Genomic DNA, 27,348 nt, shown 5'->3' with positions numbered 1-27,348 from the left:
ACCTGTGCAACATTACAGGACAGATTCATGTGGGAAACATCAACAGCCAGGTCACCCGTGATACAAGTCAGTATTAGACGTCCATCCATTTCTGAGGACATCGGGAGATGATGTGAAAATTGGACACTAGGGGCAACAGTGAGCCTTCAAGTAGGTTTCAGTTTTGCTAGGGCGTTGTGGACGGGGATAGTGGATGGGCATGTACATCTGCCACTGGTGCAAAAGGTTGCATGTTTGAATCTAGCGATAGAAAGTTGTTTTTAAGATGTTTGTTTTAAACCTATCCCAAACCTTACCTTAACCTTACCTTAACCCAGTGCTCTCCGCCGCGACTGTAAATAGTATAATTTGTCTATAAAATTGTTGTAAGTACACCTCTGCATAACATTGTATCCTTATTAACATTAAAGAAAAAGAAAAAAGAAAGAAATATAGATCAACTTACAACAAAGAATAACTTTATTAACATTGTTTTTTAGTCTTTAACAGAAAAGACTTAAAGTGCATCAATTTGCCTGAAATTAAAAAAATAATTCAATCCTTATTTAAACTGTAATTTTTTTTGACCATTTGATACTGAAAAATAAAATAAAATATAATCAATAAATAATAATACATTCAAATTGATCAGCAACATTAACTCAGGAGCACAATATATGAAACACTTTGACCTATAAAACAAAAATGAATAAAACAATTTGTTCTGATTTTTTTTAATCAAAATGAGGAAGTCAGGATTAATGGCTACAATGAGCACGTTTTGCAGAGCACAGCTTTTCGAAGCGGGGTTTGAAGCATGATACTGCAACTCTCAGCTCCTGCTCAATGTTTAGCTGGGACCTGTACTTGGTCTTCAGTGCAGCAACAGCAGAGAAGCCAGTCTTACAAAGATAAGATGTTGCAAAAGGAAGAAGAATGCCCTAAGAGTGGATACTGCCTCTCTACACTCAGCCAGAATTCACTCAGTGTCTGTGATGTGAACCTCAGTCTCAATGTGGAGTCAGACGTCATATCAATGAACTGGTCCTCCTCTGCAGAGCTGAAACCAGTTGGAGCTGGTGCATTGAAAGGATCTCTCACCCAGTCATATTGGGAACTGTTTTCAGGGAAGTACTTTTTAAAGAATCCCATCAGTGATGAAATATGCTCCTTAATATATGGAATCACTGAGGTGGCATTATAGTCAGTAGTGTCAACAAATTCATGCAGGTTCTCGAATAAATCAGTATTTCCTTCATCAAGTCGCCTGCCCCACATTGCAAGCTTTCGAGTGAAAGAGCTGATCTTGTCTGTCACCTGAGGGAGGTGTTTATCTTTCCCTTGAAGCTGTAGATTTAGTTCATTTAGCTTTCCAAATATGTCACTCACGTAGGCCAGTTTTGCCAGGAAGTTCTCATCACAAAATTTTCTGTGAGGTCATACTTGTGCTCCTGCTCCGAAAACATTCTTATCTGCTCTCTGAGCTCAAAAACTCGGGACAAGACTTTTCCTCGTGACAGCCACCTTGCTTCACTGTGAAACAGCACAGCTTGATGTTCAGCTCCCATCTCCTCACAGATAGCAGAGAAGACTCTTGTTTTTAGTGGTCTGGTCTTTATAAAATTGACTACACCTACAATGTCAGTCATAACCTCACTTAATTCAGAGGAAAGGTACCTTGATGCCAGTGCTTCTCTGTGTATAACACAGTGTGTCCACTCAGCATTAGGTGAGGCCTTCTTGATGAGTGCCCGAAGTCCTTTTCTCATCCCTGCCATGGTCTGTGCACCATCACTGCAAACACCAATGCATTTCTCCCACTTTAGCCCATTCTCAGTCAGGAAGCAGTCCAGCATTTTGAATAGCTCTTCAGCTGTGGCTCTGTCTCTGACATATTTACAAAAAAGTAGATCCTCACACAGGGAGTTTGTCATGTCAAAATGTACATAAGCGATAAACAAACAGTCTTTGTTGCTGTCAGTTGCTTCATCGAACTGTAAGGCAAAACGTTTGTCTTTGAGTTTATCTACCAGCTGTTCTTTAAGATCGTTAGCAATGTCATTTATACGTCTGGCGACAGTGTCATTGGACATAGTTTTTATTTTTGCAGCACTTGCGTCATCCAGCTTGACAGAGACCATGTCTAATGCTGCAGGCAGTATCAGCTCCTCTGCTATGGAGTGTTTTTTTCCGCTGGTTTACTGAAGTAGCATTCACAAAGCGGGACGATTGTTGGCAATATTCGGCACGTTTTCGCTGAAAAAACTCAAGCGGCTTATCAGCGTGATTGGGGTGTAATGTCTTTAAGTGACGCCTTAATTTATTTGGCTTCATGCTGTCCGCTGCCAACATTTTTAGACACAGTAGACATACCGGTCTTTCCTCGTCTCCCACCGTAGTCACAGTGAAGCCAAGCGCTACATACGCTTCGTCATATTTCCTCGTCTTAGCTTTCGGGAGACTTACGTTTGTCTCATTATCTCCGTCTCTCTCCGCCTTTCTTTTCATCCCTGTTAAATATTTTTCCATGGTGTTTCTTAAGGGTTTGTTATCTGCACTTCATATCTCCTGCTCTGTGCTGTGTGCTCTTGTTCGGTGCAAAAACACCCTACTCCCTGCGGCAAAAAAAAGCATGTTCCCTGGGGTCACACGCGCCCCCCCCCCCTGGCATCGCTCTGAGCACCCCCAGGGGGGCGCGCCCCACTATTTGAGAAGGACTGCCTTAACCATTCAGAGTTAACACTTAACCTTAAGATTTTGGAGTTGATGCCTAAACTTAAAACTAACCTTAAAAATTCAGAGTTAATGCCTGAACTTAACCCTAACCTTAAAAATTCAGAGTTAATGCCTAAACTTAACTTTAAACACATCGAAATTTGATGTTCGGAAAACAACTTTGAAATTTGAAGTTTGAGAAACATGGATGAATGTCTAATTTTGACGTGGAACTGTGAGATCTTGTTGAGCATCAAAGGGGAAAGGAGAGGGTGGGAAAGAGGAACGTGAGGGATTTATTGTTTTAATTTCTACAGTATGTTTTGTGAATACATTCACACTAACACGCTTGAGGATTCATACAACACTATTTTCATTGTAGCTGTTTAAGTAGTTTATCAACACCTTACATAATGTATGGAGTCAATATGAGACAAAAAATGTGGCCGACTGGCTTGATTCGGTCTTATCTAGCAAAATTTGAAATTGTGTTTTTTACATTGGATAAAAGTAGACTCAGAGCTAGAAAATTGTATATCATACACTACAGTTGACGAACAATGGGAAAGTAATTCTGCTTTGAAAGTTGATAACGCCTTTTTTGAGAAAATGGCACTTAAATGTTTTGGTACACCTACTGGAGAGCTCTCCTTTGTCTACACCCATTCAGCATCATTCACACCCTCTTAGGCCTTATCCCCACCCATGTCTTTAAGGATTCACATGTGAGGCCATGCGCTAAACAGAGTGAGTATGGTAGTGTACTAAACAACCAAACATTTGAGGACTAAAGGCTGGTTTAGAATACGTCTATCGACATGTCTGTATACAGTTGTTGCAGTGACATCAAGAACATTCTATTGTCGTCGGACATCAAACGTGTCGTTGACGTTTTGAAAAAGTATAAACACAAAAACGACAGGCTGCATGACATCAGCAGCTTGGTGGCTCAAAATAGCATAACTGGTGTATTTTCACACCAATAAACCCATCCATTTAAAAATGAATTTAGTATATGTCAATCTAGCAAACCAGGCAACTAAAGAAACTTTCTAAACAATGTTTGGGTTCGTTTCTAGCTTATTAGCTAGCTAGCTAACGTTAAGTTCAAATAATGAACATATCATATAGTTGACAACGTCTTAACTTTAGCTAACTTGTATTCATTATTACAGGAAAATAAACTCTCAACAAGATCATTCTTTACAAGTTAATGGTGAGTTATTTACAGAAAATAGCTTACGGTTGTGAGTGTAACGAAATAAAAGCAGGGCATTCTACCAGAGAATTTTTGAACTTTGACACTGTCTTGTTGGCCTAACGTTATATCTTAATCTGACTTTGGTGCAGGTCATGTTGTTCTTCACATTACCATCTCTGGTAAACAGACACTATATCAAATACAATTAGAGTTTATTTGTCACATGCACAGGATGCAGAAGGTGTAAACGGTACAGTGAAATGGTTACTGGCAAAGTGGAGTCTTTTGTTTAGACACAAAGCTAGCTAGCTAGCTAAACAAACAATGAGCCATAATCCCAACTCATAATGTTACTACCCTGCATGAATCTACAGGTAGCTAAAGCTAACCAACTAGGTTCAATATTAGCTAGTTAGTTAACATTAGGCTATTACTAGCAATGCAAAGGGATCTGAGATACGAATAATATTACTACACAGATCATACACATAATGTTAGCTAGCAAGCCAGCCAGCTAACGTTAGCTAGCTAGCTAACAGTATTCTTTAACGTGCAATGAAAATTCATTTCTGACAAAATGAGAAACATGTAATATCTGAAAATGTAGCTAGCTAGAATCTCTTACCCGTATTCATGGATGAACACTTCTCCCTCGCTGTCACAGATGCCATGGATGCCCTTAGTTTGAAGATGTAATCTGGAGACAGGTGTTTTATGCAACAGCCTTATGTAAAAAGTGGAGAGCCTTAGCAACACTTTTGAAGTTCTTTCTGATGTAAAAAAAAGCCACGTTAGAAAGGATTACCTACACATACTGAGCAGCTCATGTTACACAGTTGAAGTCGGAAGTTTACATACACCTTAGCCAAATACATTTAACCTCTCTAGGGTAGGTGGCACCAAATCGTCCCACCTACGTAACAGCCAGTTGAATCCTGTGGCGCAATATTCAAATACCTTAGAAATGCTATTACTTCAATTTCTCAAACATATGACTATTTTACAGCATTTTAAAGACAAGACTCTCGTTAATCTAACCACACTGTCCGATTTCAAAAAGGCTTTACAACGAAAGCAAAACATTAGATTGTCAGCAGAGTACCCAGTTAGAAATAATCAGACACCCATTTTTCAAGCTAGCATATAATGTCACAAAAACCCAGAAGACAGCTAAATGCAGCAGTAACCTTTGATGATCTTCATCAGATGACACACCTAGGACATTATGTTATACAATACATGCATGTTTTGTTCAATCAAGTTCATATTTATATCAAAAAACAGCTTTTTACATTAGCATGTGACGTTCAGAACTAGCATACCCCCCGCAAACTTCCGGCGAATTTACTAACAATTTACTAAATTACTCACGATAAACGTTCACAAAAAGCATAACAATTATTTTAAGAATTATAGATACAGAACTCCTCTATGCACTCGATATGTCCGATTTTAAAATAGCTTTTCGGTGAAAGCACATTTTGCAATATTCTAAGTAGATAGCCCGGCATCACAGGGCTAGCTATTTAGACACCCAGCAAGTTTAGCCTTCACCAAACTCCGATTTACTATTAGAAAAGTTTGATTACCTTTCCTGTTCTTCGTCAGAATGCACTCCCAGGGCTTCTACTTCAATAACAAATGTTGGTTTGGTCCCAAATAATCCATAGTTATGTTCCAACAGCGGCGTTTTGTTCGTGCGTTCAAGACACTATCCGAATGGTAAATAAGGGTCACGCGCACGGCGCATTTCGTGACAAAAGATTTCTAAATATTTCATTACCGTACTTCGAAGCATGTCAACCGCTGTTTAAAATCAATTTTTATGCCATTTTTCTCGTAAAAAGCGATAATATTCCGACCGGGAATCTGCAATTAGGTAAACAGCCGAAAGAAAATACAGCATGGGGTCGACTCGGACACGCGCCTAAGCCCTTTGTCCTCTGATCGGCCACTTGGCAAAGGCGATAATGTGTTTCAGCCAGAGGCTGCCTCGATATCGTTCAGCTTTTTCCCGGGCTCTGAGAGCCTATGGGAGCAGTAGGAAGTGTCACGTTGTAACGTGTAAGATCCTGAGTCTTCAATAAACAGAGGCAAGAACAACAACACCTTGTCAGACAGGCCACTTCCTGCATGAAATCTTCTCAGGTTTTTGCCTGCCATGTGAGTTCTGTTATACTCACAGACACCATTCAAACAGTTTTAGAAACTTTAGGGTGTTTTCTATCCAAAGCCAATAATTATATGCATATTCTAGTTACTGGGCAGGAGTAGTAACCAGATTAAATCGGGTACGTTTTTTATCCGGCCGTGTAAATACTGCCCCCTAGCCCTAACAGGTTAAACTCAGTTTTTCACAATTCCTGACATTTAATCTGAGTAAAAATTCCCTGTTTTAGGTCAGTTAGGATCACCACTTTATTTTAAGAATGTGAAATGTCAGAATAATAGGAGAGAGAATGATTTATTTCAGATTTTTTTTCTTTCATCACATTCCCAGTGGGTCAGAAGATTACATACACTCAATTAATATTTGTTAGCATTGCCTTTAAATTGTTTAACTTGGGTCAAACGTTTAACTTGGGTAACCTTCCACAAGCTTCCCACAATAAGTTCAGTGAATTTTGGCCCATTCCTCCTGACAAAGCTGGTGTAACTGAGTCAGGTTTGTAGGCCTCCTTGCTCGCACACACTTTTTCAGTTCTGCCCACAAATTTTCTATAGGACTGAGGTCAGGGCTTTGTGATGGCCACTCCAATACCACAAATTTGGAAGTATGCTTGGGGTCATTGTCCATTTCGAAGACCCATTTGCGACCATGCTTTAACTTCCTGACTGATGTCTTGAGATGTTGCTTCAATATATCCACATCATTTTCCTACCTCCTGATGCCATCTATTTTGTGAAGTGCACCAGTCCCTCCTGCAGCAAAGCACCCCCACAACATGATGCTGCCACCCACGTGCTTTACGGTTGGGATGATGTTCTTCGGCTTGCAAGCCTCCCCCTTTTTCCTCCAAACATAACGATGGTCATTGTGGCCAATCAGTTCTATTTTTGTTTCATCAGACCAGAGGACATTTCTCCAAAAAGTATGATCTTTGTCCCCATGTGCAGTTGCAAACCGTAGTCGGGCTTTTTTATGGCGGTTTTTCGAGCATTGGCTTCTTCCTTGCTGAGCGGCCTTTCAGGTTATGTCGATATAGGACTCGTTTGACTGTGGATATAGATAATTTTGTACCTGTTTCCGCCAGCATCTTCACAAGGTCCTTTGCTGTTGTTCTGGGATTGATTTGCACTTTTTGCACCAAAGTACATTCATCTCTTGTAGACAGAAGGCGTGGTCCCATGGTGTTTATACTTGCGTACTATTGTTTGTAGAGATGAACGTGGTACCTTCAGGCATTTGGAAATTGCTCCCAAGGATGAACCAGATTTGTGGAGGTCTCAAAAAACAAATTCTGAGGTCTTGGCTGATTTCTTTTGATTTTCCCATGATGTCAAGCAAAGAGGCACTGAGTTTGAAGGTAGGCCTTGAAATACATCCACAGGTACACCTCCAATTGTCGAATAGCCTATCAGAAGCTTCTAAAGCCATGACATCATTTTCTGGAATTTCCCAAGCTGTTGAAAGGCACAGTCTACTTAGTGTAACTTCTGACCCACTGGAATTGTGATACAGCGAATTATAAGTGAAATAATCTGTCTGTAATCAATTGTTGGAAAAATTACTTGTGTCATGCACAAAGTAGATGTCCTAACCGACTTGCCAAAACTATAGTTTGTTAACAAGAAATTTGTGAAGCGGTTGAAAAACGAGTTTTAATGACTCCAACCTAAGTGTATGTAAACTTCTGACTTCAACTGTATGTGAACATTTTCATATTTGCTTGTATAACCTTAGACATAAATTATTGCAATTCAAAATAAACCATAGGATTTACTATACTCGTGCCAGAATTTGTGCAATGCACCCAGAAATGTCAATGTTAGAGATGCAAAAAAACAAAAATGAACTCTATTACATACAGTATGCTGTGGTCCTGTGACAAACTGACACCATGTTTGGATAATATCTGTGATATCATCTCATTGTGTCTAGGGATTTATATCCATCCATCTCCATGACACAATACCCCATAATGTCAAAGTGGAATTATATTTTTTTCTTTTCTTTTTTACAAATTAATAAAAATTGAAAAGGTGAAATGTCTTGGGTCCGTAAGTATTCAACCCCTTTGTTATGGCATGCCTAAATAAGTTCAGAAGTAAACATTTGCTTAACAGGTCACATAAGTTGCATGTGTGCAATAACAGTGTATTACATGCTTTTTGATTGACTACCTCATCTCTGTACCACACACATACATTTATCTGAAAGGTCCCTCTGTCAGACGGTTGCTAGGAGTGGTGGTAGGAGTCAGGCGCAGAGAGCAGAGGTACGGAACTTTGTGTTTATTTAAACAAAAAACACAACACGATCGACGCCAACACAAACTGCGTGGAAAAATGCCAAGTGCCCAAAACAGGTGCACAGCATGCATACAATATTAAGTAGTAAATCGCCAGCACATTCAACTACAAAAACACAACCTGACGCTAAAATAATCCCGCACAACACTGGGCGGGCTAACCAGGCTTAAATAACCAAAATCAAATGACCAAATGAGGAACAGGTGCAAACAATAAGACATACCAAACGAAAAGGAAAAAGGGATCAGCGGCGGCTAGTAGGTCGGTGACGACGACCGCCGAGCGCCGCCCGAGCAGGCAGGGGAGCCACCTTCGGTGGGATTCGTGACACCCTCAGATAAACAGTGAATTTCAAACACAGAATCAACCACAAAGACCAGGGAGGTTTTCCAATGCACCTATTGGTAGATCAGCCTGGTCTCATAGAGACTGGACGTAACATAGTAATGTAAATCCGTGAAACTCAATTTAGTATGATATATTACGTTTGGTATGGTTACATAAGACAGATGGTTACTTAACACAAAATCAAAAGTAGGGTGTGTCATGACATGGCCCTTTGGGGTGTATATCATGGTTCCCCACCTCTCTCACTCAATTCAATTCAAGGGGCTTTATTTGCATGGGAAACATATGTTAACATTGCCAAAGCAAGTGAAGTAGATAATAAACAAAAGTGAAATCAACAATAAAATGAACAGTACTCTCACAGAAGTTCCAAAAGAATAAAGACATTACAAATGTCATATTATGTATATATACAGTGTCTATGGATTCTTCTATTACGTTGAGCTGATTTGTGACGGGGCTGTTCCTTCTTTTTCTGAAGTGTATTTCTGTATTGTTTTAGTGATTCACCATAGTGAAGGCGTAGACTCAGGTTTTCTGGGTGTCTATGTTTTTAGTTGGAAAGGTTTCTCAATTTCTTTCTTAGGTTTTTGCATTCTTCAACCATTCTTCAAACCATTTGTCATTGGTCATTTTCTTTGGTGTTCTGTTTGAAATTTTTTGATTTGATAGGGAAGCTGAGAGGTCAAATATACTGTTTAGGTTTTCTACTTCCAAGTTTACACCTTCACTATTACAGTGGAATGTTTTGTCCAGGAAGTTGTCTAAAAGGGATTAAATGTGTTGTTTGCCTAATTGTTTTTTGGTAGGTTTCCACACTACGTTCCTTCCATCTATAGCATTTATTAATATTACTCAGTTCCTTTGGCTTTGATGCCTCATGATTGAGTATTGCTCTGTTCAAGTAAACTGTGATTTTGCTGTGATCTGATAGGTGTGTCAGTGGGATGACTGTGAACGCTCTGAGAGACTGGGTTGAGGTCAGTCATAAAGTAGTCTACAGTACTACTGCCAAGAGATGCTCTGTACCAAATTAGCATACCCCCTGAGTCCCTTCCCTGTTTCACACCTGGTAGTTTGGTGGATGGGACTACCAGCTCTCTGTAACCTAGAAGGCAACCAGTGGGTCCGTCTCCTCTATACCATGTTTCTTGTAGGATGACAATGTCTGTATTTCCGATTTCCAGGTTCATGCTCTTTAGGCCAAAGGCAGATGACCTCAGGCCTTGGATATTCTAGGATGAGATCGTGAAGGCTTTGTGTTCCATAAAGTGTCCAATGTTGTTGGTCGTGTGGTTTGGCCTCAGGCCAGTAAGTGTTTATTTTATTTTATTTATTTCACCTTTATTTAACCAGGTAGGCAAGTTGAGAACAAGTTCTCATTTACAATTGCGACCTGGCCAAGATAAAGCAAAGCAGTTCGACACATACAACAACACAGAGTTACACATGGAGTAAAACAAACATACAGTCGAAAAATAAGTCTATATACAATGTGAGCAAATGAGGTGAGATAAGGTAAATACAATATAGCAAGTAAAACACTGGAACGGTAGATTTGTAGTGGTAGAAAGTGCAAAGTAGAAATAGAAATAATGGGGTGCAAAGGAGCAAAATAAATAAATAAATACAGTAGGGGAAGAGGTAGTTGTTTGGGCTAAATTATAGATGGGCTATGTACTGGCGCAGTGATCTGTGAGCAGCTCTGACAGCTGGTGCTTAAAGCTAGTGAGGGAGATAAGTGTTTCCAGTTTCAGAGATTTTTGTAGTTCGTTCCAGTCATTGGCAGCAGAGAACTGGAAGGAGAGACGGCCGAAGGAGGAATTGGCTTTGGGGGTGACCAGAGAGATATACCTGCTGGAGCGCGTGCTACAGGTGGGTGCTGCTATGGTGACCAGTGAGCGGAGATAAGGGGGGACTTTACCTAGCAGGGTCTTGTAGATGACCTGGAGCCAGTGGGTTTGGCGACGAGTATGAAGCGAGGGCCAACCAACGAGAGCGTACAGGTCGCAGTGGTGGGTAGTATATGGGGCTTTGGTGACAAAACGGATGGCACTGTGATAGACTGCATCCAGTTTATTGAGTAGGGTATAGGAGGCTATTTTGTAAATGACATCGCCGAAGTCGAAGATTGGTAGGATAGTCAGTTTTACGAGGGTATGTTTGGCAGCATGAGTGAAGGATGCTTTGTTGGGAAATAAGAAGCCAATTCTAGATTTAACTTTGGATTGGAGATGATTAGGGCCTTGAGCGTGGCTGAGGTGCACCCATGACCAGCTCTGAAACCATATTGCATAGCGGAGAAGGGGCGGTGGGATTCGAAATGGTCGGTAATCTGTTTGTTGACTTGGCTTTCGAAGATCTTAGAAAGGCAGGGTAGGATAGATATACATTGGGGGAAAAAAGTATTTGATCACCTGCTGATTTTGACAATGGACGGGGCCATGTACCATCAAATCTTGGGTGAGAACCTCCTTCCCTCAGCCAGGGCATTGAAAATGGGTCGTGGATGGGTATTCCAGCATGACAATGACCCAAAACACACGGCCAAGGCAACAAAGGAGTGGCTCAAGAAGAAGCGCATTAAGGTCCTGGAGTGGCTTAGCCAGTCCCCAGACCTTAATCCCATAGAAAATCTGTGGATGGAGCTGAAGGTTCGAGTTGCCAAACGTCAGCCTCGAAATCTTAATGACTTGGAGAATATCTGCAAAGAGGAGTGGGACAAAATCCCTCCTGAGATGTGTGCAAACCTGGTGGCCAACTACAAGAATCGTCTGACCTCTGTGATTGCCAACAAGGGTTTTGCCACCAAGTACTAAGTCATGTTTTGCAGAGGGGTCAAATACTTATTTCCCTCATTAAAATGCAAATCATTTTAAAACATTTTTGATATGCGTTTTTCTGGATTTTGTTGTTATTCTGTCTCTCACTGTTCAAATGAACCTACTATTAAAATTATAGACTGATCATTTCTTTGTAAGTGGGCAAACGTACAAAATCAGCAGGGGATCAAATACTTTTTTCCCCCACTGTAGGTCTGTAGCAGTTTGGGTCAAGAGTGTCCCCTCCTTTGAAGAGGGGGATGACAGCAGCTGCTTTCCAATATTTTGGAATCTCAGACGACACGAAAGAGAGGTTGAACAGGCTAGTAATAGGGGTTGCAACAATTTTGGCAGATCATTTTAGAAAGAAAGGGTCCAGATTGTCTAGCCCGGCCGATTTGTAGGAGTCCAGATTTTGCAGCTCTTTCAGAACATCAGCTGACTGGATTTGGGAGAAGGCGAAATGGGGAAGGCTTGGGCGAGTAGCTGTGGGGGTGCAGTGCTGTTGACCGTGTAGGGGTAGCCAGGTGGAAAGCATGGCCAGCCGTAGAAAAATGCTTATTGAAATTCTCAATTATAGTGGATTCATCGATTGTGACAGAGTTTCCTATCCCCAGTGCAGTGGGCAGCTGGGAGGAGGTGTTCTTATTCTCCATGGACTTTACAGTGTCCCAGAACTCTTTTGAGTTTGTGTTGCAGGAAGCAAATTTCTGCTTGAAAAAGCTAGCCTTGGCTTTTCTAACTGCCTGTGTATATTGGTTTCCAACTTCCCTGAAAAGTTGCATATCACGGGGGCTGTTCGGTGCTAATGCAGAACGCCACAGGATGTTTTTGTGTTGGTTAAGGGCAGTCAGGTCTGGAGAGAACCAAGGGCTATATCTGTTCCTGGTTCTAAATTTCTTGAATGGGGCATGCTTATTTAAGATGGTGAGGAAGGCATTTAAAAAAAATAACCAGGCATCCTCTACTGACGGGGCGAGGTCGATATCCTTCCAGGATACCCGGGCCAGGTCGATTAGAAAGGCTTGCTCGCTGAAATGTTTCAGGGAGCGTTTGACAGTGATGAGTGGAGGTCGGTCGTTTGACCGCTGACCCATTACGGATGCAGGCAATGAGGCAGTGATCGCTGAGATCTTGTTTGAAAACAGCAGAGGTGTATTTAGAGGGCAAGTTGGTAAGGATGATATCTATGAGAGTGCCCGTGTTTACGGCTTTGGGGTGGTCCCTGGTAGGTTCATTGATAATTTGTGTGAGATTGAGGGCATCAAGCTTAGATTGTAGGAATCCTGGGGTGTTAAGCATGTCCCAGTTTAGGTCACCTAACAGCACGAGCTCTGAAGATAGATGGGGGGCAATCAGTTCACATATGGTGTCCAGAGCACAGCTGGGGGCAGAGGGTGGTCTATAGCAGGCGGCAACGGTGAGAGACTTATTTTTGGAGAGATGGATTTTTAAAAGTAGAAGTTCAAATTGTTTAGGTACAGAACTGGATAGTAGGACAGAACTCTACAAGTGTGAGCAGAGCCTGCTGAGCATCTGGTACATGCCACTGGCTTGGGCAAGTGTAAGAGTGGGGTTTGGGCCTGTTTACCTGGGCGTATGTGTGACTTCCATGTTGAGGCCCTCTTTGAGGGGTTGGGGTGCATGGGGTGGGCTGGAGGGGAATAGGTCTGATCTGAGGTGGCCTAAATGGGGTGTGGACATGGTTGACGTGGGGGGGTGTTGATTGGTTGGGGTGGGGGTGTGTATGTGGCTGGTGGTGTTGTGGTCTGGATGTAGGTCCTCTCGGCGTGGGTCCTCCATGTGTAGGTCCGGGGGTGGGTGGAAGTATTTTCGTGGTAGCAGGGTGGATATAACCACAGGTGCATTGGGGAAAGTAGAAGAAGCTTTTTCAATCACTCCCTTGAGTGTTGTGGCCACCCTTTCCAGCTGTGTTTTCAGGTTGTTTGTGCCTGTGTGTATTATTATGTGACTAGGTGAACCTGGTTGGTCCTCAGACAGAAGGTCTAGGGCGCACTGGGTGTTTGGACACCAGAGTTTAGACACACTGTGTTTCTGGTATATATTTCCCGGTTGAGTCCATAAGGAGTACAATCTGTGTCTTGTGTATGTCCTCAGTGGGTATGGGGGGGATATCAGGAGGGCTATCAGGGTGGTTGACCAGGCGGATGCTCAGAGGGGGTGAGACCCTGGGCTTGGGGTTCTTCATTTGTCTGTCCCGCTGTGATGTTGACGCTATGATCAGGGTCTGGGGTGGACTGTTCTGCTGTGGTGTTTAGACTTTTGTCAGGAGCTGAGGTGGGCTTTTCTGCTGGCTTCTCTGCGAGGGTGGCCACCTCTCTAGTAGGTTATTCTCCGTCACACGCCATCCCCCTCACCCTCTCCTCCAGCAGTCTGATCCTCTCCTCTAGTGCTCTGTTCTCCTCTTGCTCCTGCTTTTTCTCCTGTTGAACTTGTCTCACCACAGTCCAGAGTGCAGATATGTCTCTCTCCACCTCCAGCTCTCCGGGTCTGGTTAAGGGGGTGTTTTTGTGCTGGACTGTTGTCTGGGTCTGTGCTGACTGGCATGTAATCACCTGCTGTTCCAGCTCCACCTGCCTTGCCTCCAGCTGGATGAATTTATCCTTCATTTCAATGAGGGAGTAGTACTCTGTGCTGGGAGGTTGACTTTCCGCTTGGGGTTGCTTGTCTGTGGGGTTATATAATAAAGAGATCTGGTCTGACGCGCTCGGGGTGTGGTTATCTTTCTCAAGGGAGAGCTTCTCCTGCTGAGCTAATTCTTTGGTTAGGTGAAAGTCCAGCTGAAACTGTTTGTGGTTGCCCTGTACCAATACTGTTCCAGGCTTATGGAGATGTATATTAGCTGACTCAGAGTCCTCGTTGTCTAGTATCCTGAGTTTCCACCCCTCGTTAACACCCCCGCCCTCTTAACAGAGGGGTAGTGTGCTAATATAGCACTGTGCCATGCCAGGGGATGGTCTGTGTGGAGGATGAGGTTGCTGATGTTCCCATTTTTATAATAGTCAGCAAAAAGTGTCTCTTGATTTTCCATAAGGAACTTGATTTTGTGCTCTTTTCTTGCCTTATCATTCTTTACATACACAGGGGTTCTGTATTTTAATTACCTCTGAACAGCGGGAGGCAGCTTCGAAGGCCTCTCCATTTGGTTGGAGTAGACTGTGCGACTCTCCTGACATTGTTGGGCTGAAGGGCTTTGACACCTCTCACTTGACATGTCAGTGCTAATTGAAGTTGTATCAAGCTTGGTAGCCTTAACTTAGCATTCATTCCTTATGAAGTATTGTAATGTATTTTTCTTCTTATCGTTTGGAAATAAAATATAGCTTCAGACTAAACATTACTCACTCAGTTCCAGATTGGATGTCTTAGACTTATAATTACTAGTCTGCAGCTAGAAATTACGTAAATCTAGTACGAGAATACCGACAACCGCTGAAACATCTATACTAAAAACATGGTACGCCTGATGTATTCATTACAACAGACACTATCCAGAGCCGTGGGGAAAGCAACAAACACTAAGGACATTGTGACTTCTGGGGAAATTAACCAGAGGCTCTCTGATGAACTGACTCTCCAGCAGACGGACAGGCGATTCCAACAGAGAAGACAACATAAATATATACATTGCAATTATTCTCGAATGAGCGGCCGTTCATGTGGAAAGGATTAGCATTTCAATTAATATAATATCCACTGTGTGTAGTGAATCCATTTTGTCTTTTCCGCTCTTTCTCAGTCCCCACCCCTTTCCTATGTCCACCAAGCCATCATATTGGCTTCGTCCGCTAGGGACTTTTTCTTTGTATCATGTAGTAACCCAAATATCTACTGTTTGTTTGTTATGTAATTCTGTGTCATTATTTAGTTAGTTAGTAAATAAATAATTAAGCCAATTTGTATATCGTCTAGCAACTCAAAGGTTGTGAGTTTGACTCGCTTAACGGACAACTTTAGCATTTTAGCTAATTAGCAACTTTTCAACTATACTGAACAAAAATATTAACACAACATTTAAAGTGTTGGTCACATTTTTCATGAGCTGAAATAAAAGATCCTCGAAATTATCCATATGCACAAAAAGCTTATTTTTCTCAAATTTTGTTCACAAATTGTGAAGTGAATCTATCCACCTGACAGGTGTGGTATGTCAAGAAGCTGATTAAACAGCATGATCATTACACAGGTGCACCTTGTGCTGGGGACAATAAAAGGCCACTCTAAAATGTGCAGTTTTGTCACACAACACAATGCAACAGATGTCCCAAGTTTTGAGGGAGTGTGCAATTGGCATTCGGACTGCAGGAATGTCCAACAGAGATGTTGCTAGGGAATTTAATGTTAATTTCTCTACCATAAGCCACGTCCGTTGTTGTTTTAGAGAATTTGGTAGTACATCCAACCGGCCTCACAACCGCAGACCACGTGTAACCAGGACCTCCACATCCGGCTTCTTCACCTGCGGGATCGTCTGAGGAGGGGGGCTATTCCCTCCCAGGCCCACCCATGGCTGCACCAGTGCCCAGTCATGTGAAATCCATAGATTAGGCCTAGTGAATGTGAAATCCATAGAATAGACCTAATGAATGTATTTCAATTGACTGATTTCCTTCTAGAAGTGTAACTCAGTAAAATCTTTGAAATTGTTGCATGTTGCATTTATATTTTTTGTTATGTATACTTAGTATGTTAGCTAACCCTTCCCCTAACCCTTACCTTAACCCTTTTAGCTAACCCTTCCCCTAACCCTAACCTTAACCCTTTAACCTAACTCCTAACCTTAACCCTAACTCCTAGCCTAGTTAACGTTAACCAGCTAGCTAATGTTAGCCACCTCGCAACAATTTGTAACATATCATATGTTTTTCAAATTCATAACATATTGTATATTTTGCAAATTCGTAACATATTGTACGTTTTTGTAAATTAGTAACATATAATATGAATTGTAATTCATAACATATCATACGAAATTGGTGATGGACATCCACAAATGAATACATACCATACGAAACGTAACATGTACTAAATGGATACTGGATTTACATACAGAATAATACCAAATGCTTTGAGACCAGGTTGGGTAGATGGGTAAAAAAAAGCAGACATTGAGTATCCCTTTGAGAATGGTGAAGTTCTTAATCACACTTTGAATGGTGTATCAATACACCCAGTCACTGCAAATATACAGGCATCCTTCCTAACTCAGTTGCCTGAGAGGAAGGAAACTGCTTAGGGATTTCACCATGAGGCCAATGGCGACTTTAAAACCATTACAGAGTTGAATGGCTGTGATAGGAGAAAACGGAGGACGGATCAACAACATTGTAGTTACTCCACAATACTAACATACTGTAAATGACAGAGTGAAAAATGGAAGCCTGTACAGAATAAAAATATTTCAAAACATTCATTAAGACACTGAAATTAAATTGCTGAAAATGTTGCAAAGAAATTAACTTCATGTCCTGAATACAAAGCTCTATGTTTCGGGCAAACACAGCACATCATAGAGTAGCACTCTTTATATTCTCAAGCATGGTGGTGGCTGCATCATTTTATGTGTATGCTTGTCATCGGCAAGGACTAAGGAGTTTTTTTAGGGTAAAAATAAATGGAGTAGAGCTAAGCACAGGCAAAATCATAGATAAAAACCTGGCTACGTCTGCTTTTCAACAGACACTGGGAGACAAATTCACCTTTCCGCAGGACAATAACCTAAAACACAAGGTCAAATATACACTGGAGTTGCTCACCAAGACGACATTGAATGTTCCTGAGTGGCCGAGTTACAGTTTTTACTTAAATCGGCTTGAAAATCTATAGCAAGATTTCAAAATGGCTGTCAAGCAATGATCAACAACCAACTTGACAGAGCTTGAAGATTTTTTTTAATAATATGCAAATATTGTACAAACCAAGTATGCAAAGTTCTTAGAGACTTACCAAGAAAGACTGTCACGTCCTGACCATAGAGAGCTCTTATTTTCTATGGTAGAGTAGGTCAGGGCGTGACTGGGGGGTTAATCTAGTTTATATTTTCTATGTTTGGGTGATTTGTATGATTCCCAATTAGAGGCAGCTGGTTGTAATTGTTTTGTAATTTTTCTAAGTTTCACTTTCTAATAAATTATGTGGTACGCTACTCACGCTGCGCCTTGGTCCGATCATTATTACAAAGAACGTGACAGAATATCCCATCATACCAGGACCAAGCAGTGTGACCAGGAGGAGCAGGGATCCTGGGCACGGGAGAGAAGGGAGTAGAGGACTTCCTGGACGTGGGAGGAGATCATGGCAGGAGACAAGAGCCTGCCATGGAAGCAGGCGGAGGCAGCGAAGGAGGATCAACGACGACTCTGGGGTTCGCAACCACAACGGAAGCCCAAGAGACAGCCCAGATGTTTTTTTGTGGGGGGGGGGGGCACATGGAGTGGTCGGCGAGGGGCCAGTCGGTGAGCGAAGAGGAATATTGGGAGAGAGTGAGCGAGGAGTATTGTGAGATAGTTGAGGGGAGTGATGAGGTAGAGTGGATGGTTTGGTGTCTGGAGCAAGACAGTCACCGTGAGGAGCGTGGGACTAGTCAGGCACCATGTTTTGCGGAGATACGCAATGTGTCTCCAGTACGCATCCACAGCCTGGTGTGTTCTGTACCAGCTCCTCGCACTTGCCGTGCGAAAGTGAGCATCCAGCCAGGACGGGTTGTGCTGGCTCAGCGCTCCTGGTCTCCAGTACGTCTCCTCGGTCCAGGATATCCTGCGCCAGCTCTACGCACTGTGTCGCCAGTGTGCCTTCACAGCCCAGTGCGTCCTGTGCCAGCACCCCGCACTTGCCAGGCTAAAGTGAGAATCCAGCCAGGACAGGTTGTGCCAGCTCTACGTTCCAGACCTCCGGTGCGCCTCCACGGTCCAGTATATCCTGCACCGGTTCTACGCACCAGGTCTCCAGTGCGCCTCCACAGCCCAGTACGTCCTGTGTCTGCTCCTCGCACTCTCCCCGAAGTGCGTGTTCCCAGTCAGGTACGTCCTGTGCCTGCTACCCGCACTCGCCCTGAGGTGCGTGTCACCAGTCCGGCGCTACCTGTGCCGGTTTTATGCACCAGGTCTCCAGTGCGCCTCCACAGCCCAGTGCGTCCTGTGCCTGCTCCCTGCACTCGCCCTGAAGTGCGTGTCACCAGTCTGGTGCCACCTGTGCCGGCTCCACGCACTGGGCCTCCAGTGCGCATTCCCAGTCCAGTACGTCCTGTGCCTCTTCCTCGCACTCTTCCTGAAGTGCGTGTCCTCAGTCAGGTACGTCCTGTGCCTGCTCCCCGCACTCGCCCTAAGGTGCGTGTTACCAGTCTGGCGCCACCTGTGCCGGCCCCATGCATCAGGCATCCAGTGCGCCTTTCCATTCCAGAGCTTCCGGCGACGGTCCCCAGTCCAGAGCTTCCGGTGACGGTCCCCAGTCCAGAGCTTCCGGCGATGGTCCCCAGTCCAGAGCTTCCGGCGACGGTCCCCAGTCCAGAGCTTCCGGCGACGGTCCCCAGTCCAGAGCTTCCGGCGATGGTTCCCAGTCCAGAGCTTCCGGCGACGTTTCACAGTCCAGAACCTCCGGCAACGTTTCACAGTCCAGAATCTCCAACGACGTTTCACAGTTCGGAACCTCCAACGACAGTCCACAGTCCGGAGCCTCCTGAGACAGTACACAGCCCGGAACCTCCTGAGACGGCCCACGGTCCGGGACCTCCAGCTTCAAGGCCAGAGTCTTCTTCTGCATTGGTGCCCAGTCCAGGCACAGTGTTCAGCCTGGGTCCATGGCTGGATCCGCAGGATGAGCTGGTTCTTCGGCCCGCACCAGAGCCGCCCCCGATACTGGTGGATCTGTGGGATGAGCGGGTTCTTTGTCCCGCACCAGAGCCGCCACCGATGCTGGCGGATCCGCGGGATGAGCCAGTACTTCGCCCCGCACCAGAGCCACCACCGCCACTAGACAGCCCCCCTAACCCTCCCTTTTTGTTTCAGGTTTTGCGGTCGGAGTCCGCACCTTTGGGGGGGGGGGGGGTACTGTCACGTCCTGACCATAGAGAGCTCTTATTTTCTATGGTAGAGTAGGTGAGACTGGCGGTTAATCTAGTTTATATTTTCTATGTGGGGTTCTAGTTTAGTTTTTCTATGTTTGGGTGATTTGTATGATTCCAAATTAGAGGCAGCTGGTAATCGTTGTCTCTAATTGGGGATCATACTTAAGTAGCATGTTTTCCACCTGTGGGTTATGGGATATTGTGTTTATGTGTAGTTGCATTGTCGTCACGGTTCGTTTATTCTTTATTGTTTTGTAATTTTTCTAAGTTTCACTTTCTAATAAATTATGTGGCACGCTACTCACGCTGCGCCTTGGTCCGATCATTATTACAAAGAACGTGACAGACTCACAGCTGTAGTCAGTGCCAAAGGGGCTTCTAACATGTACTGACTTAGGGGTGGGAATACTTATGTAAAAGAGATATTTCTGTATTTCATTAAAACATTTAAAAATACATGTTTTTACTTTGTCATTATGGGGTGTTGTGTGTCGATGGGTGATACAACAAAAATCTATTTAATCAGTTTTGAATTCACGCAGTAACACAACAAAATATGGAATAAGTCAAGGGGTAGGAATGCTTTCTGAATTCTTTCCATTAGATTATGTGTTTTATAAAATGAATGAAAAAAATAAATGTATGATAAAATCTGGAAACCTTACATTGACCATCTTGACGAGTGTGACATTTCCTAACAGACATAATGGTGTTTGAATTTTATATGTGCACTGAGTGCTCTTTCAGAGGGTGAATGGGCAAGACAAAATATTTAAGTGCCTTTGAAAGGGGTATGGTAGTAAACTGAGCAAAAAAAGAAACGTCCTCTCACTGTCAACTGCGTTTATTTTCAGCAAACGTAACATGTGCAAATATTTGTATGAACATAACAAGATTCAACAACTGAGACATAAACTGAACAAGTTCCACATACATGTGACTAACAGAAATGGAATAATGTGTCCCTGAACAAAGGGGGGGTCAAAATCAAAAGTAACAGTCAGTATCTGGTGTGGCCACCAGCTGCATTAAGTACTGCAGTGCATCTCCTCCTAATGGACTGCACCAGATTAGCCAGTTCTTGCTGTAAGATGTTACCCCACTCTTCCACCAAGGCACCTGCAAGTTCCCGTACATTTCTGGGGGGAATGGCCCTAGCCCTCTCCCTCCGATCCAACAGGTCCCAGACGTGCTCAATGGGATTGAATCCCATTAAGCACGTCCCTGTAGCGCTGTCTTAGGCGTCTCACAGTACAGACATTGCAATTTATTGCCCTGGCCAAATCTGCAGTCCTCATGCCTCCTTGCAGCATGCCTAAGGCACGTTCACGCAGATGAGCAGGGACCCTGGGCATCTTGCTTTAGGTGTTTTTCAGAGTCAGTAGAAAGGCCTCTTTGGGTGTCCTAAGTTTTCATAACTGTGACCTTAATTGCCTACCGTCTGTCAGCTGTTAGTGTCTTAACGACCGTTCCACAGGTGCATGTTCATTAATTGTTTATGGTTCATTGAACAAGCATGGGAAACAGTGTTTAAACCCTTTACAATGAAGATCTGTGAAGTTATTTGGATTTTTACGAATTATGTTTGAAAGACAGGGTCCTGAAAAAGGGACGTTTCTTTTTTTGCTGAGTTTAGGTGTCAAGAACTACAACGCTGCTGGGTTTTTCACGCTCCACAGTTTCCTGTGTATATCAAGAATGGTCCACCACCCAATGGGCATCCAGCCAACTTAACACAACTGGGGGAAGCAATGGAGTCAACATGGGCCAGCAACCCTGTGGAACACTTTCGACACCTTTCAGTCCATGTCCGACAAATTTATTCTGTTCTGAGGGCCAAAGGGGGTGCACCTCAATAATAGGAAGGTGTTCCTAATGTTTTTTTATCTGTATGGAAAGGGGAGGCTACTGTGTGTTTTTGTACCTTCATGGACAGGGCATGTTGTGGTGTGTATCAGGTGTTGTGGTTGTGCTGTTGTCATGCTGTTTGTGTTTATTTTTTATTTTTTTTTATCAAAGATAAAATAAATAATTATGTTGGATATAATGTTTCATGTAATTATAATTTAGTTCATCATGATCAATGGCTCTATTCAAACTGTAAAGCTGAAGTCTTACAGATTCCACTGGAGAAATGTAGAGGTCATTTCCGATTGAGCCAACGTAAGCAGTAGGGCTGTGCCTATTTTGTCATACTTGTATTCGCAATCGTAACCGTTTATCACACTTGATACTTGTAATCGGATTTACTCGTGGTCGGAAAACCCGGAAGTGTGCTTTAAATGCCGGTAAAGCCTATACCTCAAGTGCGCATTACTCCGCTATCACTCAGATCACATTGTTATGTTCCTTCACTCATTCACACACATTATTCAAATGTGAATGACCCTGACAGATGAAAATGCACATTAGGGCTATTTACTTACTTAGTCCTATTCAATTATCAACGAAATAGGCTAATACAGTAAATAGGCTAATGCATGGCTGGCTACTACTGCCTGCATTTACTCCAGACAGATTTAGATGAAGGTAGGATAATTAACTTTACCCATATATGGGTTCACTTTAGAGAGGAGCAAAATTTCTCTCCTGACAATTATGCCACAACATTTGATCAATCAAAATAAACTACATTTGTCGTTTTATTTTCTAATGATCTGTAGCTCAGTAAACATGCCTGGGCGAGAATAAATAATAATAGCAAGAAGCATGGGCTTGGATCAAGACGTAACAACAGACATTGTCAACAATAGAATAATTATACAGACAGACAAAGGAGGGCTACTAAACAACGCCAAGTAGACAGACAAAAACAACCCTATGGCCTCAGCAAAGTCTACAGAAAATAACTAGATTGAACAACAATGACTAGCAACGGATTCTGATTCATACATGATGTTTGGAGAAGGGGAGACTTGTGCCCTGAGATGAGTGGCTGAGTGATAGGTGTCTGTCTGAGGAAATGAGAGCAGAGGGAGAGCGGCTTGTTCTAATCCAATCTCGTTGCAGCAGGCTCAACCGATACCCCGCCCGTTTCTTTACAGGCAGAAGAACTAGCCAATAGTTGTTTAGAGCACACAGCGCTTCACACTGAGTGAAAGAGAGATGTGTGCTGGCAGCTGAAATGATTTTTTTTCCCGATCACGGATAATACAAAAAATACTTGTCATAATCGTATTCCAAAAATTCAGCATATCCGTTATGATACTTGTTTTGTCCAAGTACTCGGCACACCCCTAACAAGCAGCTCTTGTCGTGAATGCAGTCTCCTGCTGTAAAGCTGAATTTCCATGATGCGGATTGAATAGGGCCCCTAGTGATTGAAAATAAATCTATGACGATGGTGGAATGTTTTTAAAGACAAACTAACACTTTATTTTGCTAGCCTTTTCCAATAGATATTTGTGGTTGTAATAATAGATTTTTAGGCAATATGTTATTTTGATTTATGTATTTGCAGTTTTTAGGGATTTCTGTGTCTTTTATCAACTGTTTTGAACATCGACATCATTGTTTCAAGAATTGCATTCAAGCAATTAAGAAATGTCTCTCTCTCTCTCTCTCAGGCAATCCAGGACATCACGCGGAACCAGGATGTCACCCCAGAGGAGATTGTGTCGCTCATATTCGAGAAGATCGACATCAACGGAGAGGGTAAGAGTCCAGGAGTCTGTCTTCCTGGAGGTTATTGTGAGTTGACCCCTGACCTGTCCCCTCCTCCCCCCTCAGGTGAGCTGACCCTAGAGGAGTTCATCGAGGGGGCGAAGGGTCACGACGACATCATGGAGATGCTGAAGAAGATGATGGACCTCACACCCGTACTCATCATCATCGTCCAAGGAATAGTAGTCTGAGAGAGACCAGGCCAACCACCGCCATAGCCACTATGTACACCTGTGACCGGGGGAGAGAGATGACAGAAAGACTTAAGTCCATTACAAACATTTACCCCACAAACTAATAATTGTGAGATTTGCCCGCACAACGGACCTGAGGGAATGCGTTACCTTATGAAACAAGACTGTTGTTCCCCAATGAGGGTTCTATGTCACACTGCCAGGTCTGGGGGTGAACAATGTAGTCCGTACGTAGTGGACTCTAGGAAGAGAAGCAGCTAACAGGGTTCCGAATAACTAATTACTAAATAGTCCCAGACTGCTGAAGACTGAGGCATCCAATCCTGTACTGCAGCCCACTAACCACACACAGATGAAGGGATGGATGAAGGGAGGAAGACATTGAGAGACCCTTCTTCAACACCATCACAACAAACAAACTGAATGAAAGAGAACATTTAAAAGGACAGCTATGGAGAGCGGTAAAGATACCATCTTCACATTCTTCATGTTTGTGTTCGCTCTCTGACCACTCAGCAAGATGAACACTTGGATTGTGAGAGAGAGAGAGAATTCTCTATCATAAATCATCACTATAGGGCCAGGAGTTTTCCTGACCATTTGACCGCCACAAGGAGATGCTTTGGGCTTTAATTATAGGCTATGTTCAGGAGTCAGGTCACATGGTCAGGTAAAGGTCTTGACTCTAATCATCTCCTCTGTAGGTATGATCATAAACAGGCACAGATAGAGACCCTAGGGTTCTGAAGTGCCTGCCCTTTTTCCCTCCTTTCGAATGTTGGAATCACTTTGTTATTTTTTTCCCAGCCCTTTCCCCCTCTTTTGACAGTAGGAGTTCCAAGAGCGTCATGTTGCCAGTTTTATTTACTCTGCGATTTTTAAAGTCACGCACCCTCCTCCCGTCCTTGACTTTTCCTTAATAAGTCTATATAACACAGAATCTTATTATCACAAACAGAATTTGTGTTATAAGAGGTTTTAAGAGGTCATTTCTTGTACCTGCCCCTCATTCACCACCAGTCATTCACACTCTGTCAGCCTGCCCAGCTGATGGCCCATCGAAACTGCACCTAAACTATATTGAAACTAATTTCACACATATAATAATAGAATTAGCCTAAAGACAAGATTACATTGACAATAGTCTGATGGGTGACAATATTATCAATTGTCAAATTGTATATGAAGAGATGGGCGCAGCTTGGAATTGACACAGAGGCAGGGAGCGCTAAAAAGTCATTTTTTTAAACCCTTCTGCAGAGTTACATGCATGTAAGATGTTTTGATTTCTATATAGTATTAGAAAGAGCAGATTCTGCAGTTTCTTATATAATTACCTTTGTCAAATAATGCTGCAAATTTACTGTACATACACAGTTTATTAGGTACACCCATCTAGTATTGGGTCGGGACCCGCCTTTGCTTTCAGAATAGCCTGAATTCTTCGGGGAATGAATACTACAAGTCGGAAACTTTCCACAGGGATGTTGATCATGCTGACGCGATGGCATCATGCAGTTGCTGTAAATTGGACAGTGGTACACCCGCCTGTACCATTGACATCAGGCAGGATGAGTCCATGGACTCATGCTGCTTACGCCAAGTCCTGACTCTGCCATCAGCATGACGCAACAGGAACCGGGATTCGTCGGACCAGGCAATGTTTTTCAACTCCTCAATTGTCCAGTGTTGGTGATTGCGTGCCCACTGGAGCCGCTTCTTCTTGCTGGTAGGAATGGAACCCGGTGTGGTCGTCTGCTGCAATAGCCCATCTGTGAGGACCGACGAGTTGTGCATTAGCCTACAACGTGTGATGTTTTTTTTGCTGAAAATGAAGGCCTATGCAAAACAATTAATAATGGTGAATTTGGCAAAAGGAGAAGTAGAACACTTTGAATTCAAAACCTGCTCCATCAAAGGTCTGTGCACGACCCTGATCACAAATCATGAATCTCTATTATCAATCTAGTCCAGTCTTTCAGGTCTTCGGTTTGTTATGTTTGCTCGGTGCACACACAGGTCTCTATCATATCTATCTCTATCACTATCTACTAATCATAGTAGTCATCATTGGACTAGCTAGCAACATGACAGAAGTAAAAAATCAGAAGTAGGCTTTCAAGATCATATCATGATTTTCCAAACATTTTGGAGGCAAAGTAGACTACTACAGTGTATGATTTATATGGTGTGAAAGGTGTGACTACAGTGTGACTCTGTAGTTCATTACTTCCTGTATGTTTCTCAGTTATCTGTAATACCGTTTCCAGAGCCACTGTGGAAGGAACCAAGAATTCCTTTTATGACAATTTCACAACATTTCATTATGGGAATTCTAATGAATGCTGTAAGTATTGTTTAATTTGTCTTACATATATTTTTATATTCTGAGAATGAGTGGGTATGTGCTGTATACTGATAAGAAGGCTAGAATGAAAGGCTTCCAAGTGTTGTATCTAATAATTTATGTTTTTATAAAGATATATGAAATAAGATTTTGATTTGTCAACTGACATCAGCTCTAGACATCTGCAAAAGTACAACGGGTGAACAAAATGAATATTCCTTTGAACGTTGGGATGTTATTAATTACACTTTGGATGGCGTATCAATACACCCAGTCACTACAAAGATACAGGCGTCCTTTCTAACTCAGTTGCCGGAGAGGAAGGAAACCACTCAGGGATTTCACCATGCCAATGGTGACTTTACAACAGTTTGAGTTTAATGGCTTTGACAGGAGAAAATGGAGGATGGATCAACAATATTGCAGTTACTCAACAATACTAACCTAAACAGAGTGAAAAGAAGCTTGTACAGAATAAAAATATTTCAAAACATGCATCCTGTTTGCAATAAGGCAGTAAAATAAAACTGCAAAAAATGTGGCAAAGAAATACATTTTTTGTCTTGCATACAAAGCGTTATGTTTGGGGCAAATCCAACACAACACCACTGAGTACCACTCTTTATATTTTCAAGCATGGTGGTGGCTGCATCATGTTATGGGTATGCTTGTCATCAGCAAGGACTAGGGAATATAGAACTAAGCACAGACAAAATCCTAGAGGAAAACCTGGTTCAGTCTACTTTCCAACAGACACTGGGAGACAAATTCACCTGTCAGCAGGACAATAACCTAAAACACAAGCAAAATATAAACTGGAGTTGCTTACCAAGACGATGTTGACTGTTCCTTAGTGGCCTAGTTCCAATTTTGATTTAAATTGCCTTGAAGATCTATGGCAAGACAAAAAAATTACTGTTTAGCAATGATCAACAACCAACTTCAGAGCTTGAAGTATTTTTTTAAAGAAACGTACCCAGAAAGACTCACAGCTGTAATCGCTGCCAAAGGTGCTTCTACAAAGTATTGACTCAGCGGTGTGAATACTTATGTAAATTAGGTATTTCTGAATTTCATTCTAAACATGTTTTCACTTTGTCGTTATGGGGTATTGTGTGTAGATGGGTGATAAAAAAAATCAATTGAATCAATTTTGAATTTACACTGGAACACAACAAAATGTGGAATAACTCAAGGGGTATGAATACTTTCTGAAGGCATTAAGGCTATTAAATAAGTGCAGTCATGGCTACTTTGGTTGTCAGACTTGTGGCTATTGTAGTTTTTTTGACTGTAGAAAAATAGGAATCTCTAAATATGCCCCAGGTGAGGCATGCGAGGGAGGTGCGACTGCACAATCCACCGACTGAGCAAAGGAACATGCCCTGAACTGTGGTTGTCACTAGCTTCCATAGCCACAAAGTCATAATTATGTCTGATCCTGCCCATTTCTACAATTTCTCTTCTCAAAATTATATTTTAACCTTAACCACATTGCTAACCCATTTTAATGTATTTTTTAT

General features: G+C 42.6%; 1 protein-coding gene across 1 annotated transcript in view; it reads left to right on the top strand.

Moving 5' to 3' along the window:
* Positions 1-23,902, top strand: part of guca1d (guanylate cyclase activator 1d) — a 38,708-nt gene extending 14,806 nt beyond the window's left edge. The window contains exons 3-4 of the mRNA XM_029701749.1: positions 23,188-23,275; positions 23,351-23,902. Of these exons, the coding sequence (XP_029557609.1) occupies positions 23,188-23,275; positions 23,351-23,475 (213 nt within the window). The 3' untranslated portion in view covers positions 23,476-23,902. The remainder of the gene's footprint in view (positions 1-23,187; positions 23,276-23,350) is intronic.
* The last annotated feature ends 3,446 nt before the right edge of the window (positions 23,903-27,348 follow it).

This window comes from Salmo trutta, chromosome 19, assembly GCF_901001165.1.
Source record: "Salmo trutta chromosome 19, fSalTru1.1, whole genome shotgun sequence".
Taxonomy (NCBI): domain Eukaryota; kingdom Metazoa; phylum Chordata; class Actinopteri; order Salmoniformes; family Salmonidae; genus Salmo; species Salmo trutta.
This window is presented reverse-complemented; position numbering and strand designations above follow the sequence as displayed.